The 28000-nt window shown below is 34.8% G+C and overlaps 3 protein-coding genes across 6 annotated transcripts; 2 read left to right on the forward strand and 1 right to left on the reverse strand.

Annotated features, from left to right (window-relative positions):
- Positions 1–10159: 10159 nt before the first annotated feature.
- On the forward strand, positions 10160–16833 carry LOC111402226 (zinc finger protein VAR3, chloroplastic). Of its 4 annotated transcripts, none has more exons than XM_023030510.1 (9): positions 10160–10711; positions 10910–11027; positions 11157–11503; positions 11949–12065; positions 14806–14922; positions 15424–15522; positions 15615–15692; positions 16220–16411; positions 16498–16833. In XM_023030510.1, the coding sequence occupies exons 1-8, from the start codon at positions 10284–10286 to the stop codon at positions 16263–16265; spliced, it is 1350 nt and encodes a 449-aa protein (XP_022886278.1). In that variant the 5' UTR covers positions 10160–10283; the 3' UTR covers positions 16266–16411; positions 16498–16833. The 4 variants fall into 4 exon arrangements, with proteins under 4 accessions (XP_022886278.1, XP_022886194.1, XP_022886427.1 ...); XM_023030426.1 differs by having other exon boundaries at positions 16504–16833; XM_023030659.1 differs by lacking the exon at positions 16220–16411 and having other exon boundaries at positions 10161–10711; positions 16504–16833.
- On the reverse strand, positions 16717–18893 carry LOC111402442 (aldose 1-epimerase-like). The gene is made up of 5 exons (XM_023030780.1): positions 18526–18893; positions 18370–18419; positions 18059–18185; positions 17623–17727; positions 16717–17516 (listed from the first exon to the last, which is right to left on the reverse strand). The coding sequence occupies exons 1-5, from the start codon at positions 18626–18628 to the stop codon at positions 16894–16896; spliced, it is 1008 nt and encodes a 335-aa protein (XP_022886548.1). The 5' UTR covers positions 18629–18893; the 3' UTR covers positions 16717–16893.
- A 5377-nt stretch (positions 18894–24270) lies between these two features.
- LOC111399874 lies at positions 24271–25716 on the forward strand. The gene is made up of 4 exons (XM_023027386.1): positions 24271–25019; positions 25140–25287; positions 25394–25505; positions 25610–25716. Exons 1-4 carry the CDS (start codon positions 24271–24273, stop codon positions 25714–25716), a joined length of 1116 nt encoding a protein of 371 aa, XP_022883154.1.
- The last annotated feature ends 2284 nt before the right edge of the window (positions 25717–28000 follow it).

Raw genomic sequence — 28000 nt, forward strand, 5'->3', positions numbered from 1 at the left:
ATTGCGAAATAACAACTTAGTTCAGGTGGTTGTCACGTATATGCTACGTGTACTTAATTTTTTTACTTAATTCTTTACCTACTACTTACAATAAGAGGTGAGACCATATTTGGAGATTTTTATATTCAAATGGGGCTCGCGTGCATTGGGAGAGAGGGGGACAACTTTCGGTACATTCTATTCGGTACAAATGAAATTGTCATATTTTGAATTAACCTAAAGAAGCTTTATTCAAAAGAATGACATGATTTTGATGGAACAAAATCGAGGCATCGAACCAAATTAACATTACATGTAATTCTCAAAGATCTATAGCCTCAGAATCTACTAATAAATCTAGAAATGTTAACCGTATCACATGACTTCTCCTTTCATTTTGAACACAATATGAGGTTGCTTATACAGCAAATGATCAATCAATTGGGCCTTTTGGAACCTCAGCACTAAATCTTCAGATGGTTCAAAAACTATCATGGATTACAAGGATCATTCACTTTATTGTTGTAACCACAGAAACATGTGATTTCGAAACTAAAACTAGGATCATAAATTACGTGCAAAACTTGTGCGTTCTAATAATCTTTCCCGCTTGGAAGGTCGATCCACTGCAGTTGGAGTTCGAACTCGCCACTTTCAACATTTCTCAGTAGCAAAATCATATCTTGTATAACTTTACCGTCTTTCCAGATAATACAAGTTTCTTCAGATAGGCAGTTTGATCTGCTAGGTCGTACTCTTATAATTACATTACCACTTGGGAGGCCATCTAGTTTGATCCTCGGTGCTTCCATGAATGGTTTAATATCAAACTCTGCATCTCCCATAATCCCATTTTGTCATCCATGCTGAATGTGTCTTAGTTGTACACACTACACAGTCTGAAATCATATACACACCAAGAGACAACTTCTTACTATCAGAAAGATCTACACATTATGTCATGTTACAATACTAGATTCTCATGGTGATTAGAAAATGGAGCTCACCAACTTGATTGAGGCATTAGGATCAACTACAGAAAGTGTCAAATCCTCGTTCCATTCAGGATTGATATCCTTATTTATAACACACGTCTTCAACATTTACATATTTGAAAATTCGAGTAGCAAAAATTAAAAGAAAATACATACACGTGTCAAATATCTTAATGAGAAGATTAGTGTATGTCGCGGAAATTCCTTGATAAATCTGGATTTCGGGCTCAGAAAACAATCAAACGAACATTGGTTTATCTCGGCTCGACCCAAGACTTTCGCCTTCACTTTAGACAACCCTCTTTCTCTCAATCCCCACAAAGAAGAATAGATGGTGGTGGTGACGGGAAGAAGAAGAAGCAGCAATGGTGAAAACTCTCTCAATTTTTCCCAAACTCGGGTTCTTCTCACCTCTCGGCCATCTCTCTCTCTCGGCCTTCTCTCCCTCAACTCACACACAACCACACACCATAAGAGAAAATGGTTGGGAGCATAATACATATAAAAGGGTTGGTTTAGGTTAACAACATTGGCCAAAGACATTTCTTCTCCCCAATTGGGCCAAGACCAAGTAGCCCAACAAACTAAAGAATGGATCACCAATTACTCCAAACCCACACTAATATCCAAAGCCAAACACTAACCAAAACTTGGGCCATCCAAATGTGCAATTCGTCTCCGAGTCGAGCCAAGTCCATGGCATCGATAAAAAATCCGACAACTGTTTTAAATCATCACCCGAAATTGAGTATCAAAAAACCCAACAGTGTAAAACAGGCAAGCCTAGTACGTTGCAACTAATTCACTAAATTCATTACTGTAGAAGTGTTTATAGCTCCTGTTTGATTCATTCCTATTTCTTCAAAAATCTGATTTCTTTGCAACTTCAAATTCAATTTTGATAGACACCTCTTCATCAAGAAACTTCACTTGTTAAAGAGTAACAATTTCATAATTGATAAGTTGTAGATTTTTCTCAATCGAACCATTACTTCAAAGAGATGAACTCCAAGAGTATCAAAAGGAGGCAAGACTTGATATAAATCTCCAGAATCTCACATCTTCCACAACTATCAAATTCGATATTTCTTCTACACCAAATACTTTAGTTGTGACAAGCCAAGAATTTGCAGCATGTTTGGCTATGACATACTTTCAAGAAAAGTAATTCTAAAGTAAGCAGGACCAGACATGTCTAAACTAATAAAAAAGAATTTATAAACTTGAACTTCTTTCTAATTTCAAATTATATGTACCCTTTGTGAATGCAATAGTACAATGGAGAGCAAAGAGAGTATTATTTTAGTTTTTTTCTTTCTCTCTTGTTTGTGGAGAAGAGAGAGAAAGAGTAGGAGAACACAAAAAAACAATGGGAAATAGATTGAGATTTTTTTTTTGTGAATTATAAGGTAAACAGGTTTCTAGCCTGGTAGTTTATTAATGGTTTGATGGTATTAATGAAAGAGTCATGCTGTGTGCACAGCTCGATACACAGCATAGCTCACGGCTCCCTCATATCGGAGGGCTCATGCCATTTTTTTATTGGCACAGGTCCCACCTCAGTGAGGGGGCTATAAGTTGTACTGTCCTAGTCGGGCTATACAACAAGAAAAATCCTTAATGAAATGTGTCTGAGTTGAGTCTACTTGTTTTTTAGCATTGACTGTGGTGTGAAAGTCGCTTTTTCTGGTTGTAGAGATAAATAAATATATTATTATGAGATAATACTTTGTGTTTTCTATTCTTATTTATTCTCTATTCGGATTATAGTAGTGTTATACTAGTCAAACTGGGGCAGGTGATAAGGTTTAGGGAAATGGATTGCATGTCAGTAGATGGTTGCTACTTTTTCATTTTTTTTCAAACTGTCCAATCAGTGTTTGACATGTGTCCCCTTGTTTAAAAACCATGTCCCAACCCTATTTGTATAGCCTAACTCTTACCGGTAATGTTCTTTTGAAGACATTTTGATCATTTTAATGGTTTTCGTTAGGTAGGAATGACATCGTTCACATTGTTCACATAGACAGAGAACCTAATCACCACGATGAGCCATGTTGGAGCTGAAATTACCCTAAATTATAAATAATTTGTTTAAAATTGTCGAACCACCCATTCCAAGAAGATTGATACAATTTCTTTTAGCAAACGATCATTTTCTCTTGTACTTGACTACATTGATATTAAGAAAACTTTAGTGAAATATGATAATATTTCCTTAAATCGATACTTCTTGTCTCCATATTCAATTAGATATTTTTATTTGGCCACTCTTTTTTTTCTCAAACTTATTAGCTAATTTAGATTATAAATTATTGAATATTATTAAAAGATAAAAAAATTAAATTTCATCTATATGTAAATAGATATTGAATGTCTTTAATATATATTTACGAATATGAGCAATACATATATGGTGAACTTGTATAATATTTCAATCATGATATGTGAATAGAAAGTTAAACATAATGTCACATGGCATTTTATTATCAGACTTTTAAATACAATCAGCTTTTCCATCAAATGTTGGAGACGACTTAGAGAAACGGGCTATGTAAGGGTTGATTTATTATATATTTGTTCGACCAGTTTTAACTCGGAGGAGCGTGATCAAAACACAATTTATATGGAAATTTAGACAGAATTTCGGTATATATAATGTGGTAAACAATTACGCAAAACAAGAATTAAAAAGGAGCAGAAAATAGAGAATAACCCAAGGCGAGACGTTATCTCTTTTCTTAAGATAAATTGTCTCGTTACGGTACTCACGGTGAATGACACTTGTATTCCAAGATACAATGGATTCACAACTTGTGGTAGCAGCACTTCAAACCACAAGAAATTGACGAACTTTTGACAGAATTTTCCCTCTACAAAGGAAATGCATGAAAATGCTATAAAAATATAAAAGAGATAATTGCAAGAGGAGAATTAGTGCTCAATGCAATTGGTGTACCCAAAATTATGTCCATAGGGTCCTATTTATAGATGTAGAAAAGATGCAAATGAAGTGGTGTGAGTCAAAACATGCATCCTTTCGAAAAGTTGCAACACTTAGCCAAAATCTACATCATTTCGAAAGGTTGCAACACTACATTTTTTCCAATTTTGGACCGTAATTTCTCATTCATTCGGAATTGGTTTCGAGATTCCAAATAGGCCACAATGATCTACTCGATGAGTAGAATAAGTTGGTCCATTTACTTTTATAATTTGAACATCGGATCAAATCCGAATATTTGGTTGAAGTTGACACGAAGTCACACCTTTTAATTTTTCACTTTTACACACATTTTCATTTTTCAATTTTCAATTATTTATTTGAACCAATCCCAACAATCCCCCACATGAAAAATTTGGGTACGCAAATGTAATTGTGATGATATGATACAATGTAGAGAGGAAGCGAAAAAATACTGCATCGGGGATGGTGGCTTCTGACCTTAAACCTCCCTTAGTGAAATACTATTGGACTTATTCAGCTAATTGGTGAATTATAGGTTTTCAACCAGTCAGCCTTTATTATAAGTAAAGACAATAGTACTCACACAGATATCTTCCATATTATGTACTTAGTTCTCGTGACTTGGTTTATTTTGAGCGTGAACCCTTCTTAGTTTCATAAGTATTTAAAGAATTTAAGCCTTAAACAATTCTTATCGAAGCGGCCCTACTTCACACTTACATAGGTGACCTCCTATTAAGAGTATTTTGTCATACTTCACTTAATTTAATCAAGATATATGAATCATTAAAATATAATCTTAACCTCTATCCACTCTACAAAAAGCACTTTATTATCATAAGAATAAGTTAGGAATTCTAATTTTCTAAGTGCTTCATGAAATTTTCACAACTTAGTTGTCCCTTTGAACCAAGATCTTGGGATCTCCAGTCAACAATGTAGGGTTACCATTGGAAAAACTCTTAAGTAGTAGGCTTTAATTTCATTCTTCTCGATAGACAACGTACTTGATCTCTAGGCAAACTTTTTGTAAGTGAATCCTAAATATTCTCCTTTGATTTCACATAATCTATGTAGATAATGCCATTTGAGATCAGTTGCTTAATGGTGTTGTGTTTACAACGAATATGTCTAAACTTACCATTATGCATGCTGCTTCGACCCCTTTCAATTGTCGATTGACTATCACAATGTATACTTATTGTAAGCATCAGCTTGGGCCAGCATGGAACATCTTCTAAGAAATTTCGAAGCCATTCTGCTTCTTCTCCAACTTTGTCCAAAGCAATAAACTCAAATTCCATCATTGATCAAGTTATGTACGTTTGCTTTGTTGATTTCCATGATACAGCAGCTCCACCAATACTGAATATATAACCACTAACGAACTTAGAATCTTTCATATCGGATATTCAATTCGCATCACAATATCTTTCTAGTAGCACAAGATTTTTTGTGAAGTGTAATCCATAAGTTAAGGTATCCTTCAAGTACCTTAGAACCCTCGTCAAAGCCTTCCAATGATCATTGTTTGAATTACTTGTAAATCTGCCAAGTTTATTTACCGCAAAAGCAATATTCGATCGAGTGCAGTTTGTAATATATATAAGACTACCAATTATTTGTGAATACCTTATTTGTGATATGCTTTTTCCCGTATTCTTGACTAAGAGCATACTCGGATCAAGAGGAGTTCTCGCAGGACTTTCCTCAAACATGTCAAATTTCTATATAATGAGATTGTGCAAGTACAATTTTATCCTGCTTTTGAGAGATTTTTATCCTTAGAATTACATCTGTCACACCCATATCTTTCATATCGAAATGCTTTATTAGCATTCTTTTGGTGTTAAGTAACTTTCGTGACTATTGCCCATTATTAACATATCATCCATGTATAGACATACAATTACATAGGTATTCGGTATATTTTTAATATATATACATTTGTCACATTCGTTGATCTTGAATTCATTTGACGATATTGTTTTGTCAAACTTTTGGTGCCATTGTTGAGGAGCCTGTTTTAATCCATACAAGGACTTGACGAGTTTACACACTTTGTGTTTTTGGTTAGGAGAAACGAACCCTTTAAGTTGCTGCATGTAAATCTCCTTTTCTAACTCACTATTTAGGAATGTCATTTTTACATCCATTTGATGAATCTCAAGATTATATATTACCGCAATTGCAATTAACAACCTTATCAACGTGATTCTAGTTACGGGTGAATAGGTATCAAAGAAGTCAAGTCCTTCTTTTTGCCTATATCTTTTAGCAACCAATTTGACATTATATTTATCAATGGATCCATCAGGTTTCAATTTTTTTTTTGAATATCCATTTGTATTCTAAAGGCTTGTTACCGGGAGGTAAATCAACCAACTCCCACGTATGGTTTTGCATTATAGAATCTGTCTCGCTATTGATGGCTTCTTTCCAATGATGTGCTTCCGGTGTAGACAGTGCTTCATTGAAAGTCTTTGGATCATCATCCACCATATAGGTTAGAAAATTTGGACCAAATATCTTGGAAGTCCTAACCCTTTTACTACGCCTTGATCTTTCCTCATTTGAAGTTCCATTGATAGTTTCATATGTTCTCTTGTTAAAATTCGTATTTTCCTTATCTTTGCAAGGAAAAATATTTTCAAAGAATATCACATTCCTTGATTCGATTATGGTCCCTTCGTGTACGTCTTATATTTCGAATTTGTGTACAAGAAATCGATATGCTCCACTATTATTGGCGTATCCAATAAATATGCAATCTATCATTTTAAGATCGATTTTCACTTGTTTAGACTTAGGTACTTCAACTTTAGCCAAACACCCCCATACTTTCAAGTATTAGTAGGATAGATGATGACATTTCTATAGTTTATATTGTGTCTCTTCTATTTTCTTAAGAAGTATTTTATTAAGAAGACTATTTGCCGTTAAAATAGCCTCCCCCACATGTTCCGAGGTAAACCCGAACTTCTTAACACGGCATTCATCATTTCTTTAAGTGTTCAATTTTTACATTCTGCAATACCATTTGATTGAGGAGAGTAAGGTACCGTTGTTTGATAAACAATTCCATGTTCGGAGCAAAATTCTTCAAATGGTGTTCCATATTCACCTCCTCTATCACTATGAATATTCTTTATTTGTTTTTTAAGTTGTGTTTCAACTTCAACCTTATAGGTTTTGAATGCATTTAAAACTTCGTCTTTACTTCTCAAAAGAAAAGACATGACAAAACTTTGTACTATCATCATTAAATATCATAAAGTATTTCTTACCACCTCGAGTTTGTACATATTTTAGATCGCATACATCGCTATGGATCAAATTAAGAGGGATTGTGTTCCTTTGTATTGAATGGAACGGTGTTTTAGCCAATTTTGTTTCAACATATATTTCACATTAAACTTTGATTCATTAGTTTGCGCAACGATTTGTAATTCTCATGTTCTAATCGATTATGCCGCAAACATGAAGGTTCAACCAAGTAAACAGAATTTATAGTTTTATTCATAATGACTTGCTTCGGTACAATTGTAAGAACATTCAATTTGAACATTCCATCACACATGTATCATTACCCTACATACATCTCGGTCTTAGACAACACAAACGTATCGGATACTAATACAAGTTTAAAACCATTCTTGCTAAGTAGAGATCCGGACACTAAATTCTTTCGAATTTTCGGCACACGTAGGACATTGTTGAGGACGATTTCTTTCTCGAATGTCATCTTCAAAGTGACTCTGCCTTGTCCTTCAACTTTAGAACTTATAGAGTTTCCCATGTATAGTTGTTCTCCATTCAATTCTTGATAGTTGGAGAATATCGCCTTGTTCGCACACACATGGCCGGTAGCGTCGGTGTCAATCCACCATTCTCTAGTATTTCCAATCATGTTGCATTCAGACACTATTGCAAATAAACTCATTTTTGCAGTTCGTCGGATAGAGTGTCATTTGCAACCATGTGGGTTTGAGCATTCTTCTTTGACTTTCGACATTCATTTGAACGATGTCCGGTCTTGCCACAATTGTAACAATTCCCTTTGAATTTCTTAACTTTCTTGGAATTGTTTCTTTGCGGTGCATAATTAGGAGCCTTTCATTTCTTGTTTGTTGCATTTGGTTCCATTTCAACAAAGTTTGCACCATCTTGATCAACCGAAACTTCGTTCAGTTTTTCGGTTGTCCTCTTCAATCTTCAAGCGCACAATTAATTTTTCCAAATTCATTTCATTGCGTTTGTGCTTGAGGTACTTTTTGAAATCTTTCCACATGGGAGGGAGTTTCTCAATAATGGCAGCCACTTGGAATAATTCACTCAATTCCATTTTCTTGGCATGAATGTCGTGCAACAAGACTTGAATTTCTTGCACTTGGCTAATCACGATTTTGGAATCACCATCTTGTAGTCCAAAAATTTGCCAACAATGAATTTTTTTGTTCCGGCATCCTCGATCTTGTACTTTGTCTCCAAAGAATCCCATAGTTCCTTGGCTGATTCATTTGAACTATACACTCCATATAATGTATTATCCAATCCGTTTAGGATATAGTTCTTGCATAGGAAGTCCGAGTGTTTCCATGCGTCTAAATTAATAATCGATTCACGATTATATTCCCCTTCTTGTACAGACGGTGCAATTTTCTTTTGAAATTTAACCAAATTAAGAATGGTGAGATAAAACAACATCTTTAGTTGTCACCTCTTGAAGTTCACTCCTGCAAATTTTTTCGATTTTCCCCCATGTGGGTTAGTAGTATTATGCAACGGTATGGCCATGCGGGGTACCACATTATTGGAATCATTTTTACTTGACGAAATGCCGATGGTAGCCATTTCTGTTACACAAACAGAAGTTCAACAAAATGATAATAATATCGGTGGAGGAATAGTACACAGAGCACTATTCAAGCAAAGTAATGGTTTGTCCACAACCAACCAAAAAGACAAAAAAAAATTTGTCTTAAATTTGTTGGAGACGACTCAGAGAAACGGGCTATGTAAGGGTTAATTTTTTATATATTTGTTCGGCCAGTTTTAACCTGCAGGAGCGTGATCAAAACACAATTTATATGGAAATTTGGACAGAGTTTCGATATATATATAATGTGGTAAATGATTATGCAAAACAATAATTAAGAAATAGTAGAAAATAGATAACAATCTAAGTCAAGACGTTATCTCTTTTCTTAAGACAAATTGCCCTGCGATGCTCACAATGAATGACACTTGTCTCCCAATCTATAATGGATTCACAACTCGTGGTAGCAGTACTTCCAACCACAACAAACCGGTGAACTTGTGACAAAATTTTCCATCTATAAAGGAAATGCATGAAAATGCTATAAAAATAGAAAGAAGATAATTGTAAAAGGAGAATAAGTGCTCAATGCAATTGGTGTACCCAAAATCATGTCCATATGGTCCTATTTATAGATGTAGAAGGGGTGCAAATGAAATAGTGTGAGTCAAAATATGCATCATTTCGAAAAATTGCAACATTTGGTCAAAATCTGCATCCTTTCGAAAGGTTGCAACACTTCATTTTTTCAATTTTGGATTGCAATTTCTCATTCATTCAGAATTGATTTTGAGATTCCAAATATACCACAATGATATACTCGATGAGTAAAATAAGTTAGTCTATTTACTTTTATAATTTGACCATCGGATCAAGTCCGAATATTTAGTTGAAGTTGATACGAAGTCACATCTTTTCATTTTCCACTTTTACACATCTTTTCATTTTCCAATTTTCAGTTATTTATTTGAATCAATTCCAACATCAAATCACCTCCCACCACGATATCTTCTATCATTGCATTCGCCCAAACTTTCCTGGCAAATTAGCATTATTCATAATATTTTCTATTCGTATATTAATTAATTATTCAGTTACTATAATCTCATATATTTGTTGAATTATTCTACTTGTACAATTGTTGTTGACAATAATAGATGACAACATTGATGTGGTCAAAATCTGGTCCATTAATTTTAGAAACATTTATTGAAATTGATGAATATGATGTTGACAAATATAATTGTCAACCATTATTGTAAAAAATGATTCTACAAGTAGCATGACTCATATTTGTTTTCAGTGAACTCAATCTGCATTCAACCCGACCCGGATGATATGGGTCAAGAGACAACACCCGCCAAATAATACCTTTATCGGTAATTAGGACTTCCAAAAGCCCTATCCAAAACCCTTGACACAGTCGGGTTTCTTCGCCGATAGCTCTGCTCTCTTGGTTTGAAAGTTGAAACCCCTACGCAAACCCCCACTCCACCCCACCCACGCCCAAGGAAGATAGAAAATGACAGTAACTTCAAGATTATACACTCTTTTAGGAACCTCAATTCTCCGCAGTTCGCTCAGTTTCACTCAAGTTCCTCCACTTAGATTTTGCAAACTATTCCCTTCTTCTTCCATTTCACTGTGTTTTCACCGATACAGTTCATATGCAGTCACGCTGGACTCCGAATCTACAATAATCTCCGCCAACAGCATAGAACCGGAGCTTTCTGTCAATTCTAATCACCAATACCATCCTTGGCCTGAATGGGTACACTTCGTCGACCGTTTAAAGACGAAAGGATACCTCATTGAAAGTGCTGCGGTTACTCCTCCATCCACGGTGGTGTCGGAAGACGGTGGTGGTATGGACCGGGCCGCTTATACGGAGATGGGATTGCTGAAGGATGCTTGTTTGAGATTTGGTCGTGATCGCTTTGACATTTTCAAGTAAGGGAACTTCAGTTTTCGTGCTTAGAATGCTTTGTCTGGCTTAAAAGCCAAAAAAGGATTTTCTTTTTTTGCCTTTTTTGTTACCATCTAAGCCAGGCCGAACATGCTAGAATTTATTACTCAGATATATGCGAGGAGAGGTAAAAATGAAATTTATAGGTAAGTAAGATTGTGAGTGTGGAATGTATGTTTCAGATCATTGTCTACAGAAGACATTCAGGCAGTTGTGGATAAAGGATGTCCTAATCTTTTTAGAAAGGCTGTTAACTCGGCCAAAAGATTGAGAGCATACCTGAAACTTGATGAAGGAGACGTAAGTTTCCCTTTGATTTACTATGCATTTCATTGCTTATTTATGTAAGCATATTTTCTCTGGAAGCATATGAATTATACTTGGTATAATTGTTGATATGAATCCAAGTTTAACTGAAGGATACTGCAGGTATGCGGTGCTTGCAATCTGCGTGGATCCTGTGATAAAGCATATGTTCTGGTTAATGACTCTGAAGGAGCTGCACGTACAGTTGATATCATTCGTATTTTATTGCTCTATGCATTAGATCCACTTGTTATTTCTGGAGGGGAGAAGCCTCCAGGTAGAGAGCTTATTGATTTATCAGCAAGAAAATTGCTTTCGAAGATGATGGAGCTCAGTGAGACACCTCCTGATCCTGAACTTTCAAAGCCTGTTGTCATAGCTTCTCAAAAGAAGAAACAGTCTTCTGATTCTGTAGTCGATGAAAGGTCACGAAATGTAGAGATGAAAAGAGGAGACTGGATGTGTACCAAGTAAGTTGAATTAGAAAACTCTTATTATGATAATTTGTAGTACACTTGATCTAATTTTTCTTGACCTTTTCCCTATATATGTGTGGGTTGAAAACCTTCTCATTAAGTTTGTGTAGGAGTAATAACTTTTGAGTTTCACAAATTATTCCATTTTCTGGAATATTTCTTTCTCAGTAATTATTGCATTTGAAGATATATTCATCAAAAAGTTGGATTATATCTTGAGCATGTTACTCCCTGCTGTTCTCTTTAGTCAAACTTGCATGAGGATTTGAAAGCATTTTAGCACAGTAAAGCAGAAACTATTTCTGCCACCAGAACATACTGTCTCCATTTCATCCTGATGATTGTTGTTTCTACTTCTTGTTTTGCAATTAAGTGGGCTACATTAATGTTTCTATTCTGCTACACCAGTAACTGATGTTATGCCATAATTGCTTCTTAGATGCAACTTCATGAACTTCGCTAGACATGTAAGATGCTTCAAATGTGGAGAAGGTGGACCCAAGAGTGTTCTTGGGGATGATGTTGAAATCAAGAAAGGGGATTGGATTTGCTCTGAGTAAGTTCTGAATTCTTTAGTAGGTCGTATAACTCTATTCTTGGTGAGTGCTGACTGACCTTTCAGAAACTTAATGTTTTAATATTAGAGTGATCGCAATGTCAATTGATTTTGATATCATCTGAAAAATAATTGTCAGAAACCTGCATATTAAATTTCTGCATGCATGTAACTTAGGCATGCCACTAGAGCTGGTGCTTTCTGTAGCTGCCATAAGTATTATGATGAGCTATTTGTTTGGTTTGGTGCAGATGATTTTGATATAGATATATATGGCATGCGTCTAACTGCATGTATAGAACTGCAATATTTTTTGCCATCTCTGCATTGGGAGGCTCTGATGTTCAGCTCTTAAATTGAAATACGAAGATTATTTTTACTAACTTGACATGTTATATCATACATTTACTGAGACTTAAAATACTTCCAATCATTTAGCTATCGAACTTGTTAATTTTTTTATTCTTGTCCTTGGCCTAACATGGGCCTGGGGATGACTATCCTCGAGGTTCGATATCTGCCCAAACCCACCCGCACCCCGTGTATTGGATGTTCTGATTTGGCCTAGACCTTATTTAGAACTTGTGCTTCACAGTTTACTTCTGGAGTTTTAAGCATAAATATTTGTTTTGTTAAGACATAGAATTATTATAATATTATTGACAGCCAGTATGATGTTCCCTCTCTCTAAAATTTTAGAAAATACACAAAGAAGGAAGAAAATTTAAGAGGGATGCAGACTGGCATACCTGTTATGTATGCTTTTGTTTTTGAAGAGTCTTGGGTTATGTATGTTTGTCGATGCTGGTATTTCTTAGTGGAAGACGTGTTATTTAAACAAAAATACCAAATATAAGTGACAAGACACATTTCCCTTTTCATTCCTTTCTCCCCCTGAACTACAACAAGGATACTGACACTTAGCCCCTGTTTGGGCTCCATTATTTCGAATTATAATGAAAGAAATAGTAATTTTTTGAAGAATGTGTGATTAAAAAGAAAGGAAAAGTTTTTAGGTTTTCGTGTAATATTATTTTATTGAAGAATGTGTGGTTGATAAAAAGAGAGAGAAAAATGAATTTTAATTTAATGGGGGCCAAATAAGGGCTTAGTTTTCTTATTCTTGGTCATGTCAAATAGTTGTAACTTTCTTGAAAATGATATATGGAATTACATAGCACAGCATAATTACTTCCCCGAGGAGATTAGGAGGGCCCTTTGTAGAAAATTTCAATAAGTTGAAGACGTAAAGTTCAACAGAGCCAAAACAAAGTTCTACTAGGGCGGAGTGACGAAATCAAATTTAACAGCTTATAAAGAAAGAGGATGACTTAAGACATCTTCTCCTACCGGGAATAAGGTGTTGGCAAACCAGAGACGGATGATAAAAATCACCATCACAATCAAACTTCTTCTTGATCTACCGGAATGTTGAGTGTTATTTAATAAGCTCCTTTGTCTGAAAATAAGCATATTTTTTTCAAGAAGACTTATCTTTTCCCTGATAAGTGATTTTGTGAGACACACATTAGCTGCCAAATTGATATTATGTCTATTAGAAGCGCTTGGAAAATATTGCCAATTTGTGTGTCAAGCAGTAAAAAAGGGGGAAAATGGTACATGAAATCAACACCAGCAACTCGGGGAGAATCCCGTAAATGAAATTTAAAGTGGAAAGTTTGATTAAAGAGTTCCTCTTGATAAAGCATGAATATAGGTTCACCTTCACAAGGAAATGGCAAGTTCTTTGATATGATTCTGGTTTTTTAATATCTATCTTAGTTTTTATCTTTGACTTGTCTTCGTGATGATGATGACGAACTTGGTCTATGCATTTCCCATTTCTTCTGAGGGATTGAAATCTTTTTTCTCCCCTTGAAAATCGAAGTGTCCTAATTCTTTCAAACATTAAGCACGAAATTTTCCATAGTCTTTACTTCCGTGTAGTTTATTACTGAAGGCATTTATCCTTTTCATCTTTACTGCACATGACTTGTGCACTAGCCATACTTCATATCGTGTCTAATTATTGTTGAGAATGGAAGGTGATTGCTTCATATTGATGAAAAGAAATTCATTCGGCATCCATTCTGATAAAATTTGATAATAATATATAAACAAATAAATTCTTTCTTCTATAGTAGCTTAAGATTTTAGATGAGATTGTTCAACTCAGTGTTCGCGCATGCAAATATTATGGTTTCAAGTCTCAGTCACCTGTTTATAAAGCCTTTGGTAAAAAAATCCACGTGGTTTGCAAGTGAGTGGTTACATTAAAGATAAAATTAAAATAAATAAATATCCTCTCTCTATAATATCTTAAGATTTTAGATAAAGCAGTTCAACTTAAACGATTGAAAAGTACTTTTAACAGGCATGTCAGCGTCTGTGTATATGCAGTTTGCTTGTCTTGCTATCATGTCTTGAGTTTTACCATATTTTCCTTCAGCAACTGTATTCTCAATCTTGTGTGCTGTGTATTGCTGATGCATGTGGATTCTTGTGCAATTAGTCTCTTTGTTTTATTCATTTGTTAATATACCTCTCTCTTTTTGTGGTGGTATTCGTCTTCTGGTGCTAGGCTACAATTAATTCTCTTTGGGTTTTGTGCATGGGACATCCATCCTGTTCTCTGTGATCTATTCTAAAACTTCTCTTTTGCCGTCACTTCAAGCAGTTTATTTTTGAAGCAGTCATATTGTCATTCACAACTCAACTTACAAACAACCACTTTGTGCAGATGCAATTTTATCAACTTCTCTAGAAATATACGATGCCTGAAATGCAAAGCAGAAGGACCTAACAGGGTTTCTGTTGATGACGCTGAAATGAAAAAAGGAGATTGGAATTGCACTCAGTAAGTTCAATCAACTTTTCATGTTGCTGAGTGTATTTGTTTTTAGGACATGTTTTGATGGTTTTGGTAGTGGCTAATAGCTATTACTTCATCCATTTTTTATTTTATGCACTTGAAATTTTGGACTAGTTCTACACTATTTCTGCATATAAACTGTCCAGCTTATTTTCCACCTAATTATGCTATTAATTAACAAACTAAGCAATGATATTGCTTCTGGCACATATTTTTAATCCTTTATGTTTACAAATAATGGACAATTTAGATTTTAATTGCTTTCTTTGCATTCATGAATGTGGTCAGAATATTTTAGGAACTAATTAAATTATCCTTCTCCAGTGAATTGTTTGACTTTGACATCTACTTGAGGATCTTAAAATTTGTGTGTATATTACTAATAAAGTACCGAATGATTAGCTTTCACCTACAAATATTCTTGCAATGGTTCTTTAGTTCACTAGTTTTATCTTGGGGTATTTCATCACATTTTGAGCTCTACAGGTGTGATTTCATGAATTTCGCAAGCAACCGCAAGTGTTTACGCTGCCAAGAGCCTCGGCCCAAGAGGCAACTAAATCCCGGGGAATGGGAGTGCCCTGAGTGAGTCTATTTCCACACATCTCATGGTTGCTGTATGAATCATTAGATTTTATGCTTAACTGAATGATAATACTCTGTTTTTCTTTCTGCAGTTGTGATTTCTTGAACTATAGGAGGAATGTTGTTTGCAAGAAATGCAATCATGATCGCCCCAAAGAATCAGGGACACGGTACGAAGAGCATATTTGGAAGAAACCTTTTTAAACAGTACTGTTTGTTTTATTAGCTTAAACACGTTAATTCAACATATTTATTTGTTTACATCCGGGTATTAATTGTTGGCACACACTAATCTTTTGAGTTTCCATCTTCAAAGAATTTAATTTCTTTTTTGGCCTCATACATGCAACTACTTCGAGTACCTTGATCGCCGACCTGTATAGACTTGTAGTTTTTTTTTTTTTTTTTTGGAAACTAAGCAGAAATGACCTAATGACTCAGTACATTGACCAGGTCAAGTCTGGTAACCATGCTTAAAGCTTGCTACATTAACCAACTCTGGGTGATTCAGACATAAAAAATGTTATTGTATCTGAGTTGATTGAAATTTCTACTCCTATAATGTCTAGAGTTTAGCCAGTTCCTTCAGGGTAGAATTTGCTCTGCGAAGGATTGGATCATCAACTTGCTTGTGTTAAGAATATAACAAGTCTTCCTCCTCATGGCCTGAACATCCATCCCTTCTCTTCCCATTTAGGAACTTCAGTCTTGGAATGATATTTTCATGTCCTGAAGAAAGGTAAGCAGAAGGGATTTGGAGGTACCTAAAATGTAAAAAGTCGTAATAGCAATAGGAGTTATAGGGGAAGTGGTGGAAGCATCCAATTTGACACTACAAGGGGCTTTGGCGCATTAAGGAAGAGCTTATTCTCTTTGTGGGATAAAGGCGGTTAGCAAGAAGTTTTTTGAATTCCTGTACTGATTTTTACTTCATAACAATCTTTGCAATCCTGGATTGCTAAAGGAAAATCTTAGTTTCAGGTTGAGTAACTGAACTTGCAAACATATATCGGAGAAAGTATCGGTTGGAGAAGGATGCTTAACAAGAGATTCATAGTCGCTTCCCATAGAAAAAGCTTATTTTCTTATTCTCTATCAATTTGATCAAGATTGCGGATCGAAGAGATCCACCCATAGTAGATAAGGGGGCAAAAACAGGCTAGTCTATAGTCACTTCTATCCCAGCACAAGCTATTAACCAAAATGGCATTTGTCTCTGCTCAGTAAGTTTTTGTATTTAAATACAGAAGGTTATTCAGGAGTCTGTTCAAACATCATAGACTTATCAAAAGTACTCTTACATTATTTTCATCACAAATCTTCCTAATAGAAGAAGAACAAGGGAATTTAGTATTTACTGTAGGTTGAACCCTACTCAGCTGAGAACTCGAACATCATGCTGTGTTTATACTTTTCGCCTGGTTGGACAACAATAGACGGAAAATTTGATTGGTTGATGGCATTAGGAAATCCTTGCGTCTCAAGACAAACCCCCGACTGCTTTCCATATACAGCACCACCTTTACCGACGATACCATTTACATAATTTGCAGTGTAAAACTGCATACCAGGGGCACTGGTCCATAAATTCAACGTCCTTAAGCTAGCCGGATCCTTCAATTTTGCTGCATGCTTCAACCCTGTCTTTTCGTCTCCACAGTCGAGCACATAATTATGGTCATATCCAATTCCAACCTCATGGATACAACTGCCGATTTTATTCTCTGTGGTGAAGTCATATGAAGTTCCTTCAACAGGCATGATTTCACCGGTTGGGATAGCGTTCTGATCCACAGGAGTTATATGCCTTGCCCATATCTGAATTGTATGATCAAGAACATTTCCTGAATTATGACCTGCTAAGTTCCAATATGTGTGTTGAGCTAGACTTATGGGTGTCGGCTTATTTTCTGGAACTGCTTCCATGTCAAGCCTCATTGTCGTCTTAGACACAAGCGTGTAAGTTGTAGTGATATGGACTTCTCCTGGATAACCTGCGATTTATCACAAATCTGAGGCAGCAACCTTGTACATGTTTATAGGTGCGCGAGCGCTGGTGTGTGAGAGAGAGAGAGAGAGAGAGAGAGAGAGAGAGAGTACCTTCTTCACCATCACGAGAATGATATTTGAAAGTAATTGACGGATTTTTGCCTTGTTTATATTCAGCAACTTCCCAAATAACCTTGTCATATCCCTTGTGTCCACCTGTACATGAGATATTAAGAAAAATGAACAATCCAAAATGCTGGAAATAGGATTTTGCTTCGGAAAACTCATATAAAGAATCTCACTTCTCTTCGGACAACTGTAAAAGCACGAAGATAGATACAAAATCGTAATGTAGAAAGAAGGCAAGAAGATTGAATGAATACAAATGAATCAAAGAATGACATGGATTAGACAAAACTAGAAGATAATGAATGACCAAATTTGGTCTATTTTATTTTTCAGCGTAATCTAATACTGCATACTAAACATGCATTAAGCGCATCTAAGAGACGGCCATCAAATATGAAGATTTCAGAAGGTTTAATACCATGGAGACTGTTTGGTGGCTTGTTGATCGGCAGGGAGTGCTCAATGCCGTTGAGTGTAAATTTTCCATCTTTGATCCTGTTTGCTACCCGGCCGACGACGCAGCCAAAATAAGGTGCTGCACCTTTCTACACAAACAAATCCAACACGCACAGATATTAACTCGTCACCCACAGATTGGGTTAAAAATACTGTTGATCATCCACCTATAGCGAAACTATACTCATTTAAAATCCATTAATGAACAAATTCCCACTAGCACTAAAATTCCCAAAGTGTTTTCAGTAAGAGTGATACGCAAATCAAACTCACCAGATAGGGTTCAAGCGTGTCAAATCCATGAACAACATCAGCCAATTTCCCTTCAAAAAATTCACAAAAAAATTAAGTAATCAAACATTACCTACACAAGTGCACACAGAAGAACTAAAAAAATGGGGATTTCGAACGATATATCCAATAAACTACCATCTTTGTCTGGCACCAAGAGGGAAGTAATGGTGCAACCGTAGTTGGAGACGTTGACTTTCATTGTGCCATTGTTGAGTTCAAAAAGCTTTGCTTCCGCCATTTAAAATATTGTAGACTCCTGTACTGAGAGTAATCTGATGAATGTGGAAGAGAAGACTCAAAAAGAGGAGTTTAATGGGGGCGAGGGAATCGGATTCTGGTATGGCAGTGATGCAATCCTTTGGCCAACTTAATAGTTTAGAGATAAGGACGATTTCACCTGTTTTACATAACCTTCCGTTCTTCCTTCTATTCGAGAATATTTATATCTTTTTCGTAAAATTTAATTGATTACCAAATAATTCAAACGATTTCTTTGTGTCCTGCCAATCTCCCATGGGTGCACTGCTTCAGCTCGTGACTGCACAAAGATGGCAAATTTTCTTTTTAATAAACTACCAAATCAATTCTTTACTAGATTGATCAATTTTTATTCTCCGTATTCATATGCAAAAATTGGAATTTCTGTCCAATTATTCTGCTAATATGCATAGTATTGAGGGGTAATTTTTTATTTTTCAAAATTTTGTATTTATTTATTTTGATTGTTTAAAATACGAGTAACAACTAACAAATGAGCATTTTTTATGTGTTTACATCAAATTTTTTGAGATAGAAAATACTTCATTAACCTAAAGAACCACTTTTTTAAGGGCAACTTACAAAAATACCCTTAAAATTAGAAATGTTTTGAAAAATCATATGAAAAATTTTTTGGAAGTAAAAAATACTGTCTAAAATGAAAAAGTGACACAATGTCACTTTTGTTATAAAAATTGTCACTTTTTTCAAAAAGAGTGAAAAAAGTGACACAAACTCGAAAAAAGTGACACAAACTCAAAAAAGTGACACAAACGCTTGAAAAGTGACAAAATTCAAAAAAATGACAAACACAAAAATAATACCATCCATTTGTGCAGAATCAATAATCATATTCTTAATATAATCAGCATATCCAGAACAATCTACATGAGCGTAGTGACGGTTCTTAACATAATCAGCATGTCCAAGACAATTTATATGTTGATTATGTTAAGAAAATATAACATGAAAATTTAAAAAAGTGACACAAATTAAAAAAAAAAAAAAAAAGCTAAAAAAGTGACAAAATTCAAAAATTGACAAGCTCAAAAAAGTGACAAAAATGAAAAAAGTTCCACATTTTCAAAAAAGGTGACAAAAAAAAAGTAATAAATACTAGAAAAGTGACGAAATTCAAAAAAAAAAAGTGACAAACACTAAAAAAAAGTGACAAAAATAGTATGATGGTGATTTTCTTGTTGACAAAAGTCAGTCTATAATCAAATTCGTGCAAGATACGAAATCATCCAGATATAAAGCAATTTTCACTTTTTGCGCACCTCCAACCATTTCATCATGATATATTTGCAATAGTATTTGCATCTTGCTTGTAGCTACAATAGTTCGACTTTGAGGTATAACATGTCAAAGCAAATTTATAATTCCCCAATATCCATTAGACATGTGATAATAATTAAAAATATGTTTATAACATACCATAATTAAAAAGTGGCTTACACTCGAAAAGTGACAAGAATATGTTACTCACATGCTATGTAACAAACTCACAAGTAAAACTATTTGCCATGAGTGCGCAAAAACACAAAGTCACACTACTCTGGAAGTCTATGACCACTGAAACAACACTATCAAGTGAAAAACCTCTTTCTCAAGAGTTTCTTCTTCATCTCCGCAACACTATCAAGTGAAAAATCTCTTTCTCAAGAGTTTCTTCTTCATCTCCAAAAATGTAAATGATTTAGTTGCAAGTAATTCAATTGTCAACTTTTCGCTTCTTGTTTACTTTTACTAGCTTGAATCCCCATAATTTTTTTGCCAGGATCTTTTCCATGACTAATTTTGAGTTCTTCAATGACCTCCATAGGTTCTTCCATCAATTCAAAGTCCAAGACTCCAAAATTGCCCTCAATATCTTCTTTATCCTCAAGTTCAACACCATAATCCATGTTTCCAACAACCCCCAGGTCAAAATCTAGAGTTTTAGGATTCAAAACAAAGCTCCTCAAGCTCAACACCATAATCCATGTTTCCAACAACCCCCAGGTCAAAATCTAGAGTTTTAGGATTCAAAACAAAGCTCTGCTTCGAATAGTAGGAAAGCTCAACTCTCTGCATATTCAGATTTGAACCTTCATCAAGGTTCCTTCTTTTTTGTGCTTCAAATTCTTCGTCATCAAAGAAGTAGCATCGGAATCTTCGCATTTTGAAGATTTTTTAGGAATGTAACTCATTGGAATTGAAGCATTGCAACCATTTGAACAGTTTAAGCTACTCTCTCTGTTGACACAATGAATCAAAAATACTCGATCTCGTTATTGAATTACAATTTTGCATATGAAATTATTGGAGAAAATCGCCATTTTAGAATTGGGATTTAGGGGATATAACAAAAATCTAAAGACTCAAAACACAACTTGATTTTACACAAAATGCAAGATACATTACAGAAGAAAGTAAGCATTTCAAAATAAATTTCGAATAAGCCGTAAGCAAGTTTAAAACAATGGAAAATTAACTAACCTTAGGTTTATAAACTTGTGAATAATTTTTTCTCTCTTTTTCTTTGAATTTCCTTCAACAAAACTCGATTTTCTCTTCATCCCCATCGATTCACTTTCTTCAACCATGATTCGAGCCTATAATCAGCGGTGTCGGGTGGGTGGAACCTTTAATGGGTGGATGAATCGCCTTCTTCTTTGAGTAAGTGAAGATGCTTCCTCTTTGCTGGGTGAATCGTGGGCTTTGGGGGTGATTTGAGGTTTTTCTTTATAATCAATTGGTTTTGGGAGCTTTTGGAACGATTTTAGGGCGTATTAATTACTGCTATTAGATATTTTAATTTGTTTCAAGAGCAATAATCTAATTTATTCATTTTTAACAGTAGTGGGCCTAATTTCCTCTTTTTTAACAGAGTTAAAGCCCAATTAAGACCCAGAATTGAACAAACCCTATTTATGGCACAATTAACCAACCATAATCATTCTCATGACACACAGCTCTCGAAAGTTTCTGTTTTCGTCTGTGATTTGAATTTGTTTTTCCCCTTTCGTGATTTTTTTTTAATTTTTATTAAAGACGGTAAAGGTAATGAAAAAGCGTCGCTGTTGCGCTCTGAATATACGGGGGTACTTTTAATATTATCCATGTCAAACAATCAATTTTCCACTTTAACCAAAAAAATTTGACATTCACCACAAAAGCCTATTCTTATGTAAAAGACAAAAATACCCTTAAATGAGTTATACAATTACAAAAATGGAAATCTGTTAAAAAGACCAAAATATCTTTAAGTTACAAATTAAAATTCAAACACCTCTCAATTGAGATTTGAAAACGAAGTCACTCTTTTCATTAGTTTACTCTAAGACGATAAAAACTCTTTCATTTTTCATCCACTTTAACCTCAAAATTTCATAAACTTATCAGTTATCAACCTTAAAAAAAATTTTCGTTAAATTTCAGCACTTTAATTCGGTAAGTATCTTTTCCTAATATTTAATTTTATTTTTATTGAAGTCGTATATTTTTTTAAATAGTAGAGAAAATAATATTAGAATCGAAGTGAAAGCCAGCACTGATCGCCGGAACGAATTATGGTCCATTACGGACCATTTGGCCAGATCGGACCCGAATTTTTTTTTATTTTTTGAATTAATTTTAATTTTTATGTTAAAAATGTAATTAAATATGAAATAAATAATATATATGTTAAGATAATGAACGAAATATTTAAAGATAGATTAAATAGAAATTTAAATTTTTTTTTGACTTAGATATCTGTTTAGTAATTAAATATGCGAAATAAATATATGTTTAGTAATTAATTATGGAAACAATTAATATAATTAATTAAAGAAATACTTAAATGAAAATATTAATATATTTTAATTCAAATAAATAATCGAAATATAATAATTAAACATGAAATCAATAATATACATAATTAACGAAATATTTAAAGAATAAATGAAATTGAATAATAATTTTCCTACTTAACCAATTAAGATAATTAATTAAAGAAATATTAAAATGAAAAATTGAATAAAATATTATTATTTTTATTCAAATAAATAATCAAAATAGAATAATTAAATATGAAATGAATAATATACGCAATTAACGAAATATTTAAAAAATAAATTAAATTGAATAATATTTTTTTTACTTGTCGAATTAAGATAATTAATTAAAGAAATGGTTAAATGACAAATCGAATTAAATATTATTATTTTTATTCAAATAAATAATCGAAATAGAATAATTAAATATGAAATGAATAATATACGTAATGAACGAAATATTTAAAGAATAAATGAAATTGAATAATAATTTTCCTACTTAACCAATTAAGATAATTAATTAAAGAAATGGTTAAATGACAAATCGAATTAAATATTATTATTTTTATTCAAATAAATAATCGAAATAGAATAATTAAATATGAAATGAATAATATACGTAATGAACGAAATATTTAAAGAATAAATGAAATTGAATAATAATTTTCCTACTTAACCAATTAAGATAATTAATTAAAGAAATAGTGAAATGAAAAATCGAATTAAATATTAATTCAAATTATTCAAATAAATAATCGAATTAAATTTTTTTACTGATTCTTTTTTTGTTACTAATTGTGTTCTATAGTGTAAAAAACTATGAAACACTTCCACAACAACGATCTTGAGTATATTTTTGATGATTACTATGATATCGCTGATAATTGTTTAATTCATAATGCAGGTTTTGCAAAAGCACGTGTCCCAATTTGTTGCTTCGGCGAATTTCAAAGGAAAGAAAATGGTCAATGGAAATGGACGAGTGAAAGAGAAGGGGTTGCTACTATTTCGATAACAAAAAATACATCGTTTACGAAAAGGTACAATGAAATACAAAACATATTTAACGTCGATTCCTCTCAGTACAATATGGAATTGAGATTTTTATTTCAAAAGCATTCAACAATCTTGATTCCACTTTTGAAGGTTACTTCTGAAGTGCAAATAAAGCATGTAATTCAATTGAACCAACGTCGAAAGACAACTCCTATTTGCGTAACTTTGTTGAAGAAAAATGTTCCCGAGGGTGAACACGAGGTTTTCGATGGAGAGGATCGTAACAAGAATGATTTTTGGGATACTGTTGAGATTGCTCATGATGATGATGTGTTTATTCTTGGGACAGTTGCTACTCGCCATGATGTCACCGTTACATAAAGGATTTACGAGGAAGTTCAAGACAACTAGGATGAAAGGCCTTTTACAAATCAGGATTTGATTGCTTTATCCAGACAGAGACATGAGTCTGGTGGGAGTTCACATGCTGGGCCGAGTATACGGTCTTCTAATTGTTCACGTGTAGTTCTTGATGATGAAGATTGACATGTCGATCAATTGTTTGACACGAAAAGAGATTTGCAAGAAGCTGTGCACCGAATTGCAATGAAACATAATTTTGAGTTTAAGGTAAAAAAAATCAAACAAGTCTACATACACAATTATTTGTGTGGACAACAATTGAAGTTAGCGTTTGAGAGCGACAAAAATGAACACAAATGAGTTCTTTATAGTTCGCAAGTATGCACGGGATCATACTTGTGAAGTGGGTATTCGTCAAAATGATCACAGGCAAGTTCGATCATGGTTTATTGGTCGACAGATAATGCATAAGTTTCAGAACCCACGGACGATTTATAGACCTACAGATATCATCAACGACATCCGTCGAGAGTATGGGGTAGTTATGAGTTACCAGAAGGCCTGGAAGGCAAAAGAATGTGCATTGGAAGATTTAATGGGTTCGACAGAGGAGAGTTATACCAAATTGGCCAGGTATTGCCACAACATGGTGAGAACTAATTCTGACTCGGCGTTTTTTATTGAAACCGATGGGCAGAATCGCTTCAAGTATTTTTTTATGGCTCTTGGACAATGCATTAGAGGTTTTCGAAATGCGACGCGACCTCTAATTCTAGTTGATGGTACAACCCTAAAAGCTAGATATGAAAGGAAGTTGATTATTGCTACATGTCAAGATGCCAATATTCAAATTTACCCTCTAGCATTTGGCATTGTCGATGGAGAAATTGATCTAGCAATGCGTTGGTTCTTCACGAAGCTAAGAGAAGTAATTGAGGACATCGAGAACCTTGCATTTGTGACTGACCGGGGGCAATCATTAATAAATGGTATAACCGAAGTTTTTTCGGAAGCACATTGTGGTTATTGCATGTACCACATTCAGGGCAACCTGAAGACTAGGTACCGGGGCAGTGGCATCGTTGCATTGTTTAGGAGAGCTGCAGAAGTTTACGGCTTTGAAGAGTTTACGAAGTTCATGAGCGAAATAGAACATAAATCAGAAAGTGCATGGGAATATCTATCAAATATGGGGGTCGAACATTGGGGACTGTCACATTTTCCAGGACATCGATACAACATGATGACGTCGAATAATGCGGAGTCGCTCAATGCATTATTCAAGAAGGATCGAGAGTTACCAATTCTCGCAATGATTGAACATATTCGTAGCAAGTTGCAACAGTGGTTTTATGACCGACGTGAGGAATCCCAGAATTGCACGAGTGTGCTAGCTCCGGCACAGGAAGATCGACTATTCAAAACTCTGGAAGTGGCAAAAGCTCTATTTGTGGAACCACTAGATCAATTTCGCTTCTCCGTGAGATGCGGGCGTAATGTTGGATACATTGTAGACTTGAATAACAATACCTGCACGTGTAGATAATTTCAGTTGGAGAGTTTTCCATGTGCGCATGCTGTCGCAGTGGCTATGTATAGAGGATTTCCACCACATAGTTTATGTAGTCATTAGTACATGGCTGATTTTTGGAAAGCAGTGTATGCCGAAACTATATTTCCTCTACCAAATGAAGTCGAGTGAGAAATTCCTAATTATATTGTAGCACTTAATAATTTGTTGCCACCTGAAATTCGACCGCGTACTCCTGGTTGTAGACGGACGTCTAGAATATTATATACAGGAGAGTTTCTACGACCGCGTAAGTGCGGGAGGTGCGACGCTGCAGGGCATACACGTCGATTTTGTACAAGTCAGATCCCACTAAACAATGACTCGACGGATATGTAGTATCTATATAAATCGTATGTATTCTCTATTTGTAATATGTTTTTTATTTTCTTAATTTAAATCGGATGTAATTTTAATCACATTGTTTAATTACTCTTTCTAACAGCATATTTGAATAAAAAAAATAGGTTAAATATAATAAATGTATGATTGGTTAAGTTTTTCTTTAATTAATTATATTAATTGTTTAAGTAAAAAATTAATTATTTCATATGTAATTACTTATTTCGATTATTTATTTGAATAAAAATAATAGCACTTACTTCGAGTTTTCGTTTAAGTATTTCTTTCATTAATTATCTTTATTTGACACGTATATTTGATTATTTATATTCCTTTAAAAAAATTATATTTCGTTAATTATCTTAGTGTGTATATTGTTTATTTAATATTTGATTGCTATATTTCAATTACTTATGTAAATGAAAATAATAATATTTTGTTTTTTTTCCTTTAATACAAGTGAGACAATGATATATATTAACTGATAATATGGAGAGATTACAGATACAACAACAATGTAAATTAAAATAATAATATTTTATTAATTAAATATTTAAAAAAATTATTATATTACAACACGAATCATACTGAAATAAACAACGTTTACATTTCAATAAAATAATATACAATGCATTAAGGATCACAGTTACATTCATACAAGTCGCAAACTAATTTATGCCTCCACATATCAATCCAAGACTGATTTATTGTATCAACATTGCGACCAATGCTCAAAAACTCTATGTACTTTATTGCAAATAAGCCACAGTCGCCCTTGCAACCGAAGAAGAATATATTAGTTCAATAACATATAATTGAAAATTAAATCTTAAAATTAAAAAGTTTTAAATCCTTACGAACTTTCTTGTTTTGCCGTCGTCATGTTCCGCACAATGGCTAATCTGTCATTTACTCGAATCATCGCCTGCCTAGCCATCATGGGCACGATCACAGCCATTGCTCTAGTATTTGCTCGAGTTGACTTTTTGTCAGACAACTATAATCAGAGTCGTACACATACATAATGGAATTAGAAAATACAATCTCCACTGAAAAACAGTGTGAGTTCGCGATCACTGGAATGTACATATGTGTACAATCTGTCCACGGCTTTCCGCACCTGGGCTGTAGCCCAATCACCCACTCTAGCATGTACTCAGACAGAACATATTCATTCCCCTTACTTAGGAGCTCGTGATACTCAATATCTACGATACGAACAAACTCAAAGCTCAGGATAACTCGGCTAGGACTGTTATAAGATCTCGGGTATCTCTGAGCCCGATCGCGTAACAATTTCATAGCCAAGTCGATATGCTGAAACAAAAAAAAAACACCAACAAAAAAGATAGAGTCGTTTAAGTAAATGAACCAAGAACTTCTATAAATATAATAAATGAAAACTCAAAAAATTTACATCATCGGCGAGCCAAGCTGAGGTCGTCAGTACATCTTCGAACCACTTTTTAGCGTTGGGCACGGTCATACAGCCGATGGTATAACTATCTCTAAAAAATGAAAAAAAGTTACGAAAAATACAAAAAAAGAGTAGCAAAATCATAAAATACTTACTCGGACTTAAGGGATTTGAACCAATCATCGAACGCCTTCTGTCTGATCAGGTCGACGTCATGAAAAAGATTGGGAAACGTCCCATCCACAAACCCCCTTCTCTTCGCCTCAGCCGTGTATGGGGAAACAATGTACTGTGATGGCAATCTCGATCTCTTTCTGACCATCAGCTTTAGCGCGTCATCAGCACGTTTCTTACCCTTTAGCACCTTCGTCGCCCCCTCCGACACGAATACTACATTGTCATCTGTCATCTCTGGCGTCCTCTCGTCCTCCGCAACCCCCTCATCCCCCTCTACTACCACCTTTGCTGTCCCCTCGGCTACCTCCTCGGTCACCCCCTCCGGCACTCCTACCTCTCCCTCCGGCACCCTATCCCTCTCTCCATCCCCTCTATCATGCTGGCCTCCTTCGGCACCTCCACCCTGGCCATCTCGGCCTCCTCCGGCACCTCCATGTCGGCCATCCCAGTCTCCTCTGGCACCTCCGACCCGACCTCCACCCCCTCCCTCCCGACCTTCAGCACTGAATCTTGCGGTCGTTGCCCACCAATCTCGATGAACACCAGTCTCCTCGACACTCTCTCAGACAAAACCTCGGAAGCCTGCTACATCGCCCTGAAGTGTTGCAACCTCAGTATGAAGCTCTCCTAAATCTCGTTGTAGCACTCCAATCTCATCTCGCAGTGCTACTACCCGTGTCGTGAAAT

The sequence above is a fragment of the Olea europaea genome, chromosome 1, assembly GCF_002742605.1.
Source record: "Olea europaea var. sylvestris chromosome 1, O_europaea_v1, whole genome shotgun sequence".
Taxonomy (NCBI): Eukaryota; Viridiplantae; Streptophyta; class Magnoliopsida; order Lamiales; family Oleaceae; genus Olea; species Olea europaea.